Below are 15,871 nucleotides of genomic sequence, written 5' to 3'. Positions count from 1 at the left end.
GAATTACTGAGTGCATATGTAGAATGGTATGATTTCTAAATGTTGTGTTAATTTCTTTTTTTTTCTTTCCGTTAATAAAAAAATAAAAATAAATAAAAAATAAAAAATAAAAAATAAATAAACATCAGGGACACCAAAATCAATTAGCCAAGCCCTTAATCTTGAGGCTTACTCTTGTGAATCTTATGTAGGTAGTGGAGAAGCTTAGCCTACTAATAGCTATTCCTAAGAGTTACTTCTGAAGGACCTCTTTTGTTGCTCAGATGTGGCTTCACTCTCTCTAAGCCCATCTCTGCAAGTGAAATCATTGCCCTCCTCTCATCCAGGGGTGAAAGTCTTCCTGGCAGCATGGGAGATGACTCCCAGGGATGAGTCCAGCCCTGACACCATGGGATCAACAGTACATCCTGACCAAAAGGGGGAAAAGAAGTGCAACTAATAAAGTATCAGTGGCTAAAAGAGTTCAAGTTGAGAAACTACTCTGGAGGTCACACTTACACAAGCTTCAGTTAGACATTGCTATCTATCATAGCTTGCCAAACCCCACCAAAACCATCCCTGCCAATATTAAAGAACACTTAGGGCATTATGTAAGATTCTACAAAGTTTCCATCCACTAGGGTAACTTTCCAGAAACCTACAACCTCCAGATAGGTCCCTGGACCAGATCAGTCCTTAAACGTAGAGGGCCCAGCCTGTTCAGAACATCAGCTAGTCTCATCTCCCTACCCCATATTATTGACAGCCCCTTCTAACATGAAAAAGTTAAAATGGCCATAGCCCAAATACCCCTAAACAGTGGGGTAGAAAGATCAAAGATGATGGTGGAGTTATACAGAGAAGATAGGGTTTAACAGACAAGTATGAGAGCTGAATCATTAAATTGATCTCTCTTTTAATCTCCAATATCTTAGAGCAGCTAGAAGTGAAAATCTAAAATTGTGAAATCGTAACCCATACCAAACTCTGAAATCTGTTCTACAACTAATTGTTATGTTATGTTTTGAAGTTTATTGTTTTTTTGTATATATGTTATTTTTCACAAAAAAGAAAATAAAAGTTGATTGTGATGATTAAAAATATCTATTCCTTCCAGCCTTCTATATGCTGGAGCAGCTAGAAGGAAAAATTTGAGATGATGGTATCAGAGTCCACAACAAACTCTGGGATCTGTCCTGTAACTACTTGTTGAAGAGTATTTTGAAAACTATTGCTTTTTTAAAATTTCTTTGCTTTGTATATGTGTTATATTATATAATAAAGAAAGTTAAAAATAAATAAATAATAAAAATAATATATTTGTAAATCACTACTTTAAACTATGAGAAGGAAGCTAAAATTAGGCCTGTTTCCTAGAGCATCAATGCAGACACCTAGCTAGCATGTTCCATTTCTCGGGGATTAGGATAGATTCTTTTCTAGCTAATCTACTGAATTAATGTGGTTTCACCATAGAGTAATATGTCATTGACACTTGGCTTTTGTAGAAGCAAAAGGTGTGTACAAGTTCAAACTGCTTCAGTAATCAATGAAGTCTCCTTTTCCAGAGCCATTAAGACCAGAGAATTGTTTTATAACCAGAGCTGAACATCAAAATTACTTGGGAAAGTTTTTAAATGTAAAATGGATTAACCAACATGTAGAGATTCTAATTCATGGGTCTGGGGGCAGTTCTTAAGCATATTTACTTTTTAAAAGAGTTCTATGTTAATTATCATATCTACTTCCAGTTGAGAACCACTAGATTAAATAATTAATTGCTTTATGCCTCCAGTATCTTCTCTAAGCAATTCAACAGTTTTGAATGATGACGATGGGACAGGTTTTGTACTGGGTATTAGAACTTTATTTAAGAGATGAAAATATATTTGACTCAAAGGTAAATAGTTTTAACCCTTTTTGACTATCATTTTATTTTATTTTTTTCATGTTTACTGACTTGATGGGTTAGATCAGTCAAAAAATAAAGCTCTAGGGTATATATGCATATAAGCACAATTACAGTTAGCAACAGTCAGAAGTCCCATCACAGCTAACTAATGAGAAAGTAATTTTTAAAAAACAAATGTGTTTTTATTTTGAACAAATGCCAAGTGTATCCTTGGTGGACAGTACTGATTAGTATCAAATCAAATGCGAACCTTCCAAATGGAGAATATCATCAGCCAATTTTTCCTGTGGGGAGAGAAAATTCAAAATCTAGACCAACACTTATGTGTGCCCCCATCTCACATATCATTAGTGGTTTTATTTAACTTCTGAAAATATTAAGACTGTGGGCTTATTTTTCAGAAGTCACTTACTGAATTTAGAAAATATGTGGGTTCATTCCTGGTTTAAACTTGTTCACTAGGAATTGGGGGAGAACTCTTTCAATTTACAGCTCTAGATAATATAAGTAAGATACTTTATTTATTTTAAAATTTGTGAAATTATTGTTTTTACTTCAGGTTTTGGCCTATGGTTTATTTTTGTTCAGGTTTTAGGTGAAAATGCATATTTGTTCTTCAATGACTTGCTGTAGGTAACGGGAACTGGGATGTAAATTATAAACAAACATTCTTCGACATGGGATATCAGAGAATGCAGAAGAGTTCTCAAATTGTTGCTATTGAATGCCTATTCATAATAACAATTATTACAATTAACCATAGTACAAATTCAATTAAAGCATTTTCTTCTTTTTTTACTAGACAAGAAATAAACATCAGAGCATATGATAATTCCACTCCAAGTAAGAGTTTAGTCTTTGGAGCTCAACATTTATTTATTTGAAAATAATTTTAAGGACAAATGACTCATCTTCCATTTAGTGCAATAAAGCCAATATCTGCTCTTAATTTTTATTAAAATTTAATAGAGCCATGTATGTGTATATATGTGCATGTGTATATATGTGTATGTTGGTATGTGTGTGCGGAAGTGTGTGTCAGTGAGTGTTTAGAATATTTCTGGGATTGATGTGGGTTTGAACTGGCTAGTTTAAAAGGAAAGATTTATTTAGTTTATTCTTTCTTATAATGCAAATCAACATTTCTTGCGTATGTTTCCTTTCTTTTCAAAATTACAAAACCTAAGGGAAAGAAGGCAAGTGTAGTCAGTGGGATGACACTGGTTGGTAAACAGTCCAGTTTTTGAACAGTTACAACTTTAGGAAAGTTCTCCTGAATATATTGAGCTGAAATCTGCCTGCACTACTGCAACTTCTGCCCATTGTTTTTCCTTTATCCCCCAAGAAACATAAAATAATTCTATAACGCTGTGACTAAAAGCCTGGATTCAGGGACTCAATTACTCGTGTTTGAATGTTAGCTCTGCTACTCACTTACTTTATGATCTTGGGCAAATAACTTAACCTCTCTCTCTGTGCTTCAATTTTGCACATCTTTAAAATCAAGATAATTACACAATTTACCTGAAAAGATTGTTGTGAGGTAAATGTGTTTATCTGTATGAAGTGCTTAGAACAGACTCTAGCACATAGTAACCACTATGTAAATGTTAGCAATTGATGCTATGCTATTACTACCACAGTTGTATTTCCACATAAAAGCTTTTTAAATATTTCAATATGTTGGTCACATTTCTCATCACCTCCTCACTTCCAGGACAACTATCATGAGTGTCTTCACTGTTCCTTTTCTTATAAAGCTGCCAGATACTTTGAACTTCTTGATCCTTCTTTTCTGGATGCCCTTAAGTGTATCTATGCCCTTATTTAAACACGGTTCTCAGAACTTATTGCAGTATTTGAGTATATGATCTTAACTTCTCTGGCTTGGACTATGACTGAGGTCAGAAGGATGCTAAAATACATAGATTTAATTAATCAAGGCTTTTACTGAGTATGTACTTTATGCTCAGCATCGTGGTAGTTACTATGGGGAAATAAAACAAGAGAAGCCATATTTTCGGCAATCTAACCAAAACAACATAAAGAAAAGAGACCAAGGTAGAGAATTTGATAGACACTTTCAAAATGAAACCGCATCTTTCTCTATTTTCCATTCCTACTGTTAAATTATACTATTTTAACCACTATGATTTATGATTTATATATCTGTGACAAATTGTTTAATCTAGAAAGTAAAATTACATGTCATTTTGAACACAATTCAATGCTAAATGTGAAAGACAGTTTTTATTTTCCTTACGGTTTTTATTTTCCTTAATTGGTATGCAAATAAATTACAACCTCTGAGGGAGTTATATTTTCAATTATGACTTAGTTTAATTTAAATGATATATTTCTCACTCATGGATATTTCCATTTTGATGGAAGTCTGCTTTTAACTTCAAATTGTTCTGTTTTCTTATTTTAGTCAATGAATTAAGCAGAAAATCATGGAATCAAGAACACTTCACTTTGACATTTCCCAAACCACCGCAGTCAGGTAGAATAAAGAGATCAAGATCTTCAGAATTACAGAACACAGTTCCTGTAAGTATTGAAAAGTCATTTTAAAAACTAAATATGAGTTGGTAAAGCAATATATAAGTAAGGTATATGTAATTTGAATTTTACTACTGGAAGCAGCTATTTTTAAATTTACAATTCTCAATACCACTTGCCCTACCTGTTTCAGTTGAACTTTTATTCATACATGGTTCCCCACATCAAAGTATTACATGACCAATACACTAGGCAAGCTGGTGATTATAAGTAATGCTGCGACTGGTGAGATCTTTCAAGAAATTTTAACAAGTACATGAGCATTCAAAATTTGTATCTTAGAGCAAGAGCATATCTTGATGAGGTTGCAGTACTTCCAAGTTTCTTTAACCTGGAAATCAGGGTACTAGATATTGGAAGATATATATTTTCTACTGCTTCTATAAAATTGTGTTACCCTACCAATTAGCATAAATAAATAAACAAACCAGCATACAGATGCCATTCATGGAGATATCAAAAAAATTTTTAAATCATCTCCCAAAGCGGGGTTAAAAATCAACACATTCATTCAAGACCCATTCATTACATCTGAAGTGATCCAAGTTTTGTTCTTCTCTTTATCATCCACCTTTAATTCCATATAGCTACTTAACTAACTATTGGTAGTTCAGTCTGTGGTTACTTATGACAATTAGATTTAACAAATGTTTGGGTGGGGGTTGTAAACAAACTGCACCACTGCTACAGTAATGTGGAACAAATGCATGTTTACTTCATTTAAATCATTGTTTACTATAGTGCCTCACAGTAGGGGTCTCAGTATTTCACTCTATTAGAAAACCTTGAAAGCAAGAGTAGAACTCAAACTAGGCTAAGGCTACAGGTAGCATAAGTATTCTCATGGCAAACTCATGAGCTTATTTCTGGCTAATTTGGGAATGAAAGGTGGGCAGACCATTCCATATGATCTTTCCCATTTAGGGCCCAAAAAGAACCCAATGTTGATTGTGAGGACAGGCCCTGGAATGCATTGAATCATTGTGGGCTTGTTCTAATCATAATAAGTATCATTGAGGGAATCCTAAATGTTCCCCTAAAGTCACCTTACACTCAGAGTGGCATTATTATACAAACACACACACACACACACACACACAGACTCTTGAAAGAGAATTATTTTCTAATTTTAAATAGATGATTAATGGAAAGCTAGACTATTTCTATGTTGCAATATAAGAAAGATATAACTCACTCACAAAGGCTTGTCATTATTCTAACCAATATTTTCAGTGGCATGACCAAAGAAAATTAGAGGAAAGTCAGAAGGCAGCTCATATATGGACAATGCATTCTTTAAGAAGAAATTTTCTCAAGTCATTTTTTTACTTTACTGTCAGGAGACAAGATCTATTCAGACATCCTTATACTCCCAAAACCCATTCTGAAAAGGCAGAATCTAAAGAGTCTAAAGATGACAAAAAAGAAAACGCTTTGAAGAAATATCCCAAGAAAATAATAGGTCCACATGAAACAACTGTAGCATCTAAGGAAACAGTAAAAGATGAGAAACCTAAGGGAGGACATAAAGCAGTTAAAACTTCATCAAAGTCATCATATGAAAAGGAATTACCTAAAAACATGAAGTTCAAATCAGATACATGCCCAGAATCCAAAGATTCTAAGGATATAGTAAAGAAGGATTCAAAAAAAGATAAGAGATATTCAAAGAATTCCAATAAGATAGATACTGAAACCATATGTACAAAGAACAATCCAAATAAATATTCTAAGAAAAGCTCAAAGGATTCTGATGCTGAATCAGAAACTTGCTCAAACAATAGTTCAAATGTGGATTTAATCATGTATTTAGAGGTACCTAGTGCTGAATCCATGGATTTTGATATGTGGCTAAAGAATAACTCACAGAATAACTCAAAGAAAGGTGCGAAGAAAGATGCTAAGAAAGATCCAAAAAAGGGCTCTGATGTTGAATCTGCAGACTCAAAGAAAGATGTGAAGAAAGACAAGGAAAAGGATGCAAAGAAGAATGCAGATTCTTCTGGTGCTGAATCTGCAGATTCGAAGGGTTCAAAGAAAGATGAAAAGAAAAATAAGAAACCTGCAAAGAAAGACAACAAGCAAAAGAATGCAAAGAAGGATGCCGATTCTTCTGAAGCTGAATCTGCAGATTCAAAGGGTTCAAAGACAGATGAAAAGAAGGATAAGAAAAATGACAAGAAAAAGGATGCAAAGAAGGAGGCTGAGTCTACAGATGCCACATCTGAATCTGAACAGGACTCAAAGAAGGGTAAAAAAGATGAAAAAAAAGATAAGAAAGATGACAAAAAGAAGCCTGCAAAGAAGGACCTGGGGTCTACTGATGCTGAATCAGGATCTGAACTGGAGTCAAAGAAGAGTAAGAAAGATGAAAATAAGGAAAAGAAAGATTCAAAGAAAGATGACAAAAAGAAGTACGCAAAGGGCACAGATTCTACTGATGTTGAATCTGAATCTGAGTGGGAGTCAAAGAAGGATAAGAAAAGTTCAAAGGAAGAGAGGAAAGATGCAAGGAAAGATTCCAAGATGGGTGCAAAGAAGGACACAGAGTCTACTGATGCTGAATCAGATGAATATGCAAAGAAGAGTCCAAAGAAGCCCTCAAAGTCAGTATACAAAGATTCAGATGCTGAGTCTGACGATTCACTGTATAAACCTGGGACTAAAACGAAAGGAGTTGAATCAGATGCCACATCCACAGATTCAAAGAAGGAAGCACTGGGACTAAGGAGAGATTTCAAAATGACGTCCAAAAAGACAACTTTCCAAGAAAAAGAAAAAAAAGCAATTACAGGTAGAGTTCCTCCGTCAAGAGAAAGACCACCACTACCTCCTTGTGAGCCTTTATCACCATCGTCTAAGGTCAAACGTCTCTGTCGGTGCAGGATGCCTCCTCCACCTCCAAAACCAAGATATGCTCCTTTGGTATGGTTTGTCTTGTTTTATTTTTAGCCCAAGTTGGATTTTAAAAAATGATAGTTTTAAAGGTTTCAATTCATATTTTCTCAAAAGAATAGCTAATTTTTGCCAGAATATTAACAAGTTTGATACTTGCAGGTAAAAAAAGGGAAATAGAACTTAAAAGGAACCAAAAGTTTAACAGAATTAGAATTATTTAGAATGGAGCAGAGAGAACTGGCTTGTCATTGAAAAAATGATTATTTGTAAGGAGGGTGATTTGCAAAAGGAGAATGGTTAACTCTTCTACATATAAGAAAGGACAAAAATGAAAATTGACTAAAACTTCTACTGATATTGAATCCGAATCAGACTTAAGTGAATATAAAGACATTTCCTGGATGTTGCTGAATAGAGTAAAAGCTCAATTACCCCAAATCCTGGTATAGCAGGGTAGAAATATAACATACCACGAATCAGATGTGCAATAAAGAAGAAATGTAAATTACTTAATGCATATCTGAATGAAAATTCTTTATGAGCCCTCATTCTTCCTGATATCAGGAAAAATCTAAATTTACAAGAGGTACCTAAATCTCTTCTGGTTTATAAATCTCTTTCAGGTTGTTCAGACTCTTTGGGGTAAAACACTCTGTCAATATTTCTATTTCTCTTCTCCAAAGGTTCTCGCATTTCCCTCCTCCTTCTCAAAACAGTCTGTTTGCAAGGGAAAGCATAAGTAGAAACCTCACTTTGGAAGGAGGGTTTCCCATTCTACATGCAATCCTTCCTAAATGAACTTTGGTTGAGTTTTAACACATTTGCAAAGTTTCTGGCCATCAGCCTAATGCTACTTTATTTTACAATGCACAAGTCTTTTTTTTTTACACCTCTTATACTATAAATTCATAGTAAATAGGTTCCAGTAGCTCAGACTCTTTTCTATTGGTCCTCACAAAGTGTGCTTTTCTGGGTGGAGCAGGTTGGTTCTTCAGTTGAACCCAGGTACCTTCGCTTTGGCTTCCTTTTTTTTCTGATCATTTATCTTCACATGTTTCAAGAAGTTATCTCGGCTCTTTGAGTGCCTAATATGCTCAATACGCATTTTAATTCTCTTGATAAAAAATATTTCCCTTTATTTGTTTGCTTACAATGATTCCAACAGCATGCTGGGCAAGATTGCAGACTTCCAGTTTTGCCATGGTAACATTTGTGGGCCATTCTTTTTTGAACAATGCCCATTCCCTTGATGCCTATGATATCACCCTTCTTGTAGATTCGCATGTATGATGTAGCTAAAGGAACAACTCCTTGTTTTTTAAAAGGCCTGAAAGCATATTGCCAATGCCTCTCTTCTTTCCATTTGGGTTCCTCATTTTGGTGAATTCCTGCAAGATGGCATGTCCAGACAAAAGGAAGATCCCCTGCTTTTAAGCAGTGTTCATTATCTGTCCTCTTAGCATTGTAGGGCCAGTGCCTTCTGTTCTGCTAAAGTCAGAGCATCTGAATTTAATTCATTTCTTCCCTTCCTTTTTCCTCTTTCTCTATCCTCTTCTCATCCTGTATTCCCCCTCCTTCTCCTTGTTCTTCTCTTTTCTTCCTCTAAAGAGGATTCTATTTCTTCTACTGGTCTAGTGGGGACCTTCTCTGCCTTATATTCCAACTTCTTTCTATCCTTGTTTTACAATAAAATTTTATGTACAGACCTCCACTTGTTCTTCATATATTAATAATATTTTTTGGAATTTTGAAATTCCTTTTATCTCTCAAAAATCTTGGTTTCAAGTCATTTTTTTCCCCAAAGGGCACATAAAGTCAGCTTTGAGACCTTGTTCTAGGTAGTATCCTTTCTCCTCTTTTTAGGGGTGAGCCAATGACTGAGTAGCTTCTAAGCCAATGAGATTCACAAGGAATGAGAATATATTGGAGAATAATTTTTAAGATAAATGGACCCCCACATAGTGGGATTCTTTTCAACAATCATTATTTATGACAAGTAAGTAAAATACAAGAAAAAAAGTTGAGGTCAAGAGTTAATTTTAATTATAAAAAGCAACTTTCAGTATATATTTTATGCTTGTATACAGTCATGCCATGTCCCTTTAAAAAACTTCATTTGCATAGATACCAACCAGTTAGACATTTCCATCAGTACCACTCCACTAAAACTGTTGTTTTCAAGGTTACCAAATGGCTTCTCATTTATTTTATTTTGCAATCTGATAGCATCTGTTAAAATGACCTATTCCTCTTTCTAGAAATACTTCCTTGACTTGATGTACATGACACTATGACCTCCTGTCTTTCTTCCTACTTAGTGTCAGCTTCTCACCTCTCTTATTGGCTCTTCCTGTTCCTCACCATTAAATGCTGGAATTACCTAAGGCTTGGTCCTGAACCTCCTCTATCTACAATATTTCCTTAGTGAATTAATCCAATCCAATGACTAAATATTATCTATGCATTGATGATTCCCAAATTAATATCTCCAGTACTGACCTTACCATTTAGCTCTAAGTTCTTGTATGCAATTGATACCAGACAAAGACCAGTAGATTCTCAACCTTATGCACTTAAATGACCAATTCGTGAGACACCAGGTTTTCAAAGAGAGAATAAGTTTATTGCTAGGTGCAGAGCAGAAAACCAGATGACCTATTGGCCTAAGAAAATCTGTCTCCCCAAGTCTAAGGAGTTCAAGGTTTCTATAAATTCAAACAAGGAGAGATGGAGTCATCACCATTTCAATAGCAAGTATAAACAGAGAAGAGGGGAGATGGGATTATTATTATCTCAACAGCAATTTTAGGGAGAAACAATTTACAAGTGCAAAATAGGGAAACTGTGCTAGAACTAAGTTAATAGTTCTAAACTGGGCAAGTCAAGGTGGCTCAGCAGGCAGAATGCTCTCCTGCCATGCCAGAGGACCCGGGTTCGTTTCCCGGTGCCTGCCCATGAAAAAAAAAAAATTAATAGCTCTAAACTGAATCAAGTTCCTCCATTAGCATTCATAGGGATTGCCCTCATGATTACAAGTTTCTAAAGTAAAAAACAGATAAAGATTTTTGCAATTACAACGGTACAAATTAAAGGCTTTACAACAATTGTCAAAGATCAGGACAACTGGATTACAGTTCAGAGATTTCAAGTATTTCCCTCTATCTACTTTAATATACCAGAAAGTAAAAATGAATATCTATATAATTCAGTAATCAATTTTAACTTCTCAGTTATGCAAGGTCCTACTTGACATCTCCATTGTAGTATATACTAAGCATTGCAAACTCAGCATGTCTCACCAATACTTTTAACCCTCTCCAAAACCCATTTCTCCCCCAGTCTTTTCCATCTTAATAAATGGCACCACCATCCATCCAATAAATCTTTTAAAGCCTGAATAGCATCTGTGATTTCTCCCTTTACCTCACATGTAATCTATCAGTAATACTTGTCTATCTTACCTCCAAAATATATCCTGAATCAGTCAACTCTCCATCACTACCACACCAATGTTCCAAATTACCTTCATTTTATGTGGAATACCAAGAGTTCCTAATTAGTCTTGCTACCTCTTCCCTCCACTGCTTAAAACACTTCAGTGGTTTCCCACTACATTCAGAATAGCACTCAAACTTCTTGACTCATGACTTTCAATGCATTTTCTGTATCCTACTTATTTTCAACCCTTATTATGTCCAATTCTTCCCCTTTTCTTTTGATCTAGCCAAATCAGCCTTCTTTTTGTTTCTCATACACACTGAATTTTTTTCTTGCCAAACATTTGTATATGCTGTTCCCTCTGCTTGATTGTTCTTCTAGCAGACATTGCATGGCTAAGTCCTTCTCATCATTTAATTTTTCAGCTTAGATGTTGTATCCTTACAGAGAGCTTTCATGATTATCTTATCCTGTTATTCCCTCTGCCACCACTGTCCAGTCACTCTCCCAAACCAGCATCCTACTTTATCTTCATAGAATTTATCTTTATATTAAATTCTGTATTTATTCATTTGTTTATTATAATCACCATTAGGATGCAACTTCCATGCAGGAAACGAAATTTGACTATTTCTTTTCATTGCTGTATCCTCAATTCTGAAAGCAGTGCCTGACCTATGTTTGGTTGCTTGAAAGTTTGGTGGCTCTAAAGAGTTGCAGATCATATCACACTAATGGGCCTTCTGACATCCTTTTTCCCAAGCATTTCTATTCTATTCTAAAATGGACAAGGCATTTTGAAAGGGGGAAAAGCCACACAAGAATACTTTCCATTTAAAGTGGATATCTAGAAAGGATACATGTGAGAGTTATGCACAAAGTGTGTTAAGTCTTAGGCCTCTTTTAGTACTGGCTTTCAGAAACGTGTACCTTGTCCCTTCCCCTCCTCATATCAAGAGTCCCAGTGATTCTTACAGCAACATAAAGTAGAGATCATGCCATGCTTCAGGATCAGCTCTGACCATATGCATACATAGTACTCTACAACTTACTTTCTCAGTGGACAATATCATGGTCAGCTCTATAAGTCATTAGAGATATATCTAATGCTATTTTAAAAATTTCTGTCTTTTGAAAAACAATTTTATATAAATGGATATATAATATAATATCATTTATGCTGGAAATGTTTTAGTTTAGTCTTTTAATTATTTTTAATTTTGCTCATCTCCCCATTCCCTATTCCTTGCCATCATACCTTATCTCTCCTCTTCCAGGTGAGTCTTCTGAGTAACCTACTATATTTCATCCCATATATTTCTCCAGGCTCACACTTTACTATATTAAACACACACATAGTAAGGGGAGAGCAGTATGAGGTCTTGTCATTTATTTAAATGTGATGAAATAATATATTCTGTATTTCAATCAGCAATAAGACCGTACAGCTCTTCCTAACTTTTGTCATTCTAATGGATGCAAAAAAGTATTGGTACCTTAATTTGCAATTCTTTGACGATTAGTGAGTTTGAACATCCTTTGAATGCTTGCTGGTCATTTGCCTTCGATCTTTTCAAAATTATAGTTTTGTATCTCTGGTCCATTTTTATAATCGGTTTAAAAACTTTTGTCAATTCATAAAAGGCTTTTTGAGTATTATAGGCATTAATCCTTCATCTGTCTTTGTTGTGTTTTTCCAAACTCTCATATATTTATTGATTTTTCATAGTTTATTTTCTGTGCAAAAGTTTTCAATTTGTATATGATCAAATGCACCTATATTTTATTGTATTGACTCTTGGCTTTCTATATTGGTGAACATTCTATTCACCATAGGGTGGTTTTCAGCTTTGGCTAAAACAAGCAACAACTAGTCCTTGGTATATAAGAAAATGTCATCACCTCCAAATCTATTTTGATAATTGAGATATTGTTTACTGAAATTATTTAACAAAAACGATTACCTAAACTCTCTCCCAAGAGAACTAATAAATTATTTGAAAAATAAGAAGTGCCATACAACTTGTATAATCGGGTGACTATTACCTATAGCTTTAGAGTCAAGAAAACTTTTATTTGAATCCTTGCTCTATCATTTACCAGCAGGATATCTTTGGCTAATGTAGAACAACATTTTCTTCATGTGTAAAATGAAAAAGTAAGGGGACCATCTTTTAGGTAAATTAAGCATGTAAAGTATCAGTATAGTATCTGTCATTGTATTATTAATACTTCTGATGCCCCACTCCTATTAATATTCCTCAAGTAATGATGCATGTAGACTTTTGTTTTATCCAGTCTATATCCACACAGTGGAAAAGAAGCCAATTAAATGATATTTAAGTCAATAAATAAATCAATCAATATATTTAATTTTCACCCTCTCCTCAATGCAATCAATTAATTGATTCCACTTCTCTGACAGGTATTGTCATTTACTGAACACCCAGAGGTTACATGGCATTATACTTAATGCCAGGCATTTGATTAAATAGCATGTCCTGTCAATTCCTACAGTTAACTAAGAGTTAAAACATGGCAAATCAAATAAACAGAAAACCGAAAAAAGTTGATATCCAATTCATTATTCTTATTCAAGAAAAGTAGATGGTGTTTATATAAAACTGGAGAGCACTCTAAAGCATTTATTCTATGTGAAATGAACAAAACACAAATTGAAGTTAAATGCATAAAAACTCTGTGGGCTGGTTAAATTTTTTTTTTTTCTGGAACTCATGTTTTTTTTGTGATAAAGTAAGACAATTAAATGCTTTTTCTTTTCTGGCCTTTTCCCTCATCTCTAAAATGAGGATATGAAGAAGACAAGGTATAAATTGAAACTGGTGTGGCCAATGGAGTATGAAGACTTTGGTGTTTTCTAGTGTTGCTAAGAGATATAGGCCATATATCTGACTATAATTGGAATGGAACAGATAAGGTCAAACGTGCAATCTCCTTTTGCCACATTTTCAAGTCCTCAGTGCAGTAGCAGAGGTGGTTGAATCATTACAACATAGTAAATAAGGATGACATTGGATGGAAATTATTACCTTATGGAATCCTTATCAGCAAAGGATAGAATTTCTATATTTTTTTCAAAAGATTTGAAGCGTACTCTACAATGTATAGTCATGAATTTGGAAGAGAGTCATATTTTTCTGACACAGCTTGTCATTTCCTGATTTAATCTATTTTTTAATAGTTGCAGTTGCTTTAATTTTTTTAGCTCAAACATTTATGAATAATGAAGCTATCTCGTTATATTTAAGAGATAGGAAAATTCCAGTATAATTAAAAGACCCAGACAGAAAGAAGACATAGGCAGTTACTATGTCTACCACCCTCCATTTCTATGTGTGTGACTGAATGTGTATGTAGATTCATCTTTGCTTACAATGGAGTCAAGCAGAATCACTCAAATGAAATAAATGGAAAACGATATTCATAATTCTATAGCCATCAAATGCAACTTAACTTCGCATTTTGCTTTATATCTTTTTTTTTGCCTTTTATTCATTGCTATTTATTTGTTTCTTATTTTAGGGTTTATTATTGAGGTACAGTTTACATACAGTAAAATTCACTCTTTTTAGGTATACAAGTCAATGAACTTTGATGATAATCAAGATAAAGAATATTTTCATCACCCAATCAGTTCCATCAAAGTTCCTTTAGCCCCTCTGCAGCCAGTTCCCTTTCTTTTGTCTCAGGCATCCAGTGATCTGATTTCCATTTTCAAATGTCATATTAACGGAACCACAAATTATGTAGCTTTCTGAGTATGGCTTATTCCATTTGGCAAAATGCTTTTGAGAGTCATCCATGTTGCTGTGTCTCATCAGAAGTTTGTTCCTTTTTTTATTGCTGACTAGTATTCATATACCCATTGAAGAACATTGGGTTATTCCAGTTTTAGGATTTTATAAATACAGCTGTTATAAACATTGGTATATAGGTTTTTAATTTTTATTTTAAATGCAAGTTCATTGAGAAATATTCAGACACCATACAATCCATTCAAAGTATATAATCTGTGGCTCAAAGCACCATCATAAAGTTGTGTATTTTTCACCACAATCAATTTTGAACATTTCCAGTACTCTAAAAAGCAAAAAACATCCCGAACCCCTTATCCCCCCTTTTATTTACCCCTAGATTTGCTGTGGTACATTTGTTACTATTGATTAAAGAATATTAAAATATTACTGTTAACTATAGTCCATAGTTTGCAATAGATGCATTTATTTGATATACCACTCTATTTTACAAGCGATATACACTTGTTTCACTTGTTTCCTTATAAGAGTGACATACACTTGTTTCAGTTCATAAAATAGTTTTATAGATGTGTACTGTTAATCACAGTCATTTTTCACCACACAGTTCACTGTGTTTATACAGTCCCATATTTTAACCTCTAGTTTTCCTTCTAGTGACATATATGACTCTAAACTTCCCCCTTTCAACTACAATCACACAGAAAATTCATGATGTTATTACATTCACCATGTTATGCTACCGTCACCTCTATCCATTTCCAAATATTTAAATTCAAACTACAAAAATAAATAAATAAAAAATAAAAATTCAATCTAGTTTTAAAATCTGTATACATTAAGCATCCGCTCCCTATTCTCTGTCCTCATTCTATTTCCTACTAACCTATATTCTAGATTTTATATCCCTGAGTTTAGTATTATAATTAGTTCATATTAGTGAGATCATACAATATTTGTTCTTGTCAGTCTGACTTACTTCATTCAACAAAATATCTTCAAGAATCGTCCATTTTGTTGCATGCTTCAGGACTTCATTCTCATTGCTGAATAATATTTCATCATATGTATAAACCACATTTTGTTTATCCATTCATTGTTTGATAGACACTTGGATTATTTCCATCTTTTGGCAATTGTGAAAATTTTGCTATGAAAATCAATGTGCAAATATCTGTTCACATACCTGCTTTCAGTTCTTCTGGGTATATACTTAGGCAGGATTGCTGGATCATATGGCAGCTTTATACTTAACTTTGTGAGAAATTGCCAAAACATCTTCCGAAGTGACTGCACCATTTTAGAT

At 34.1% G+C, this 15,871-nt stretch overlaps 2 protein-coding genes across 10 annotated transcripts in view; one reads left to right on the top strand and one right to left on the bottom strand.

Moving 5' to 3' along the window:
* The window catches only part of LOC143670263 (uncharacterized), a 277,128-nt gene that overhangs the window by 181,600 nt on the left and 79,657 nt on the right, over positions 1-15,871 (bottom strand). The gene's annotated exons all lie outside the window — the stretch shown is intronic.
* CYLC1 (cylicin 1) overlaps positions 1-15,871 on the top strand; it is a 54,092-nt gene that overhangs the window by 31,884 nt on the left and 6,337 nt on the right. For 2 of the 4 annotated variants that reach the window (XM_077144940.1, XM_077144943.1), the window contains exons 3-5: positions 2,694-2,734; positions 4,323-4,441; positions 5,687-7,378. In XM_077144940.1, the coding sequence (XP_077001055.1) occupies positions 2,694-2,734; positions 4,323-4,441; positions 5,687-7,378 (1,852 nt within the window). The remainder of the gene's footprint in view (positions 1-2,693; positions 2,735-4,322; positions 4,442-5,686; positions 7,379-15,871) is intronic. The other 2 variants (XM_077144941.1, XM_077144942.1) reach the window with 1 other exon arrangement.

The sequence above is a fragment of the Tamandua tetradactyla genome, chromosome X (genome assembly GCF_023851605.1).
Source record: "Tamandua tetradactyla isolate mTamTet1 chromosome X, mTamTet1.pri, whole genome shotgun sequence".
In the NCBI taxonomy this organism is placed as follows: Eukaryota; Metazoa; Chordata; class Mammalia; order Pilosa; family Myrmecophagidae; genus Tamandua; species Tamandua tetradactyla.
The sequence above is the reverse complement of the archived record's forward strand: the minus strand, read 5'-3'. Positions and strand labels throughout refer to the sequence as shown.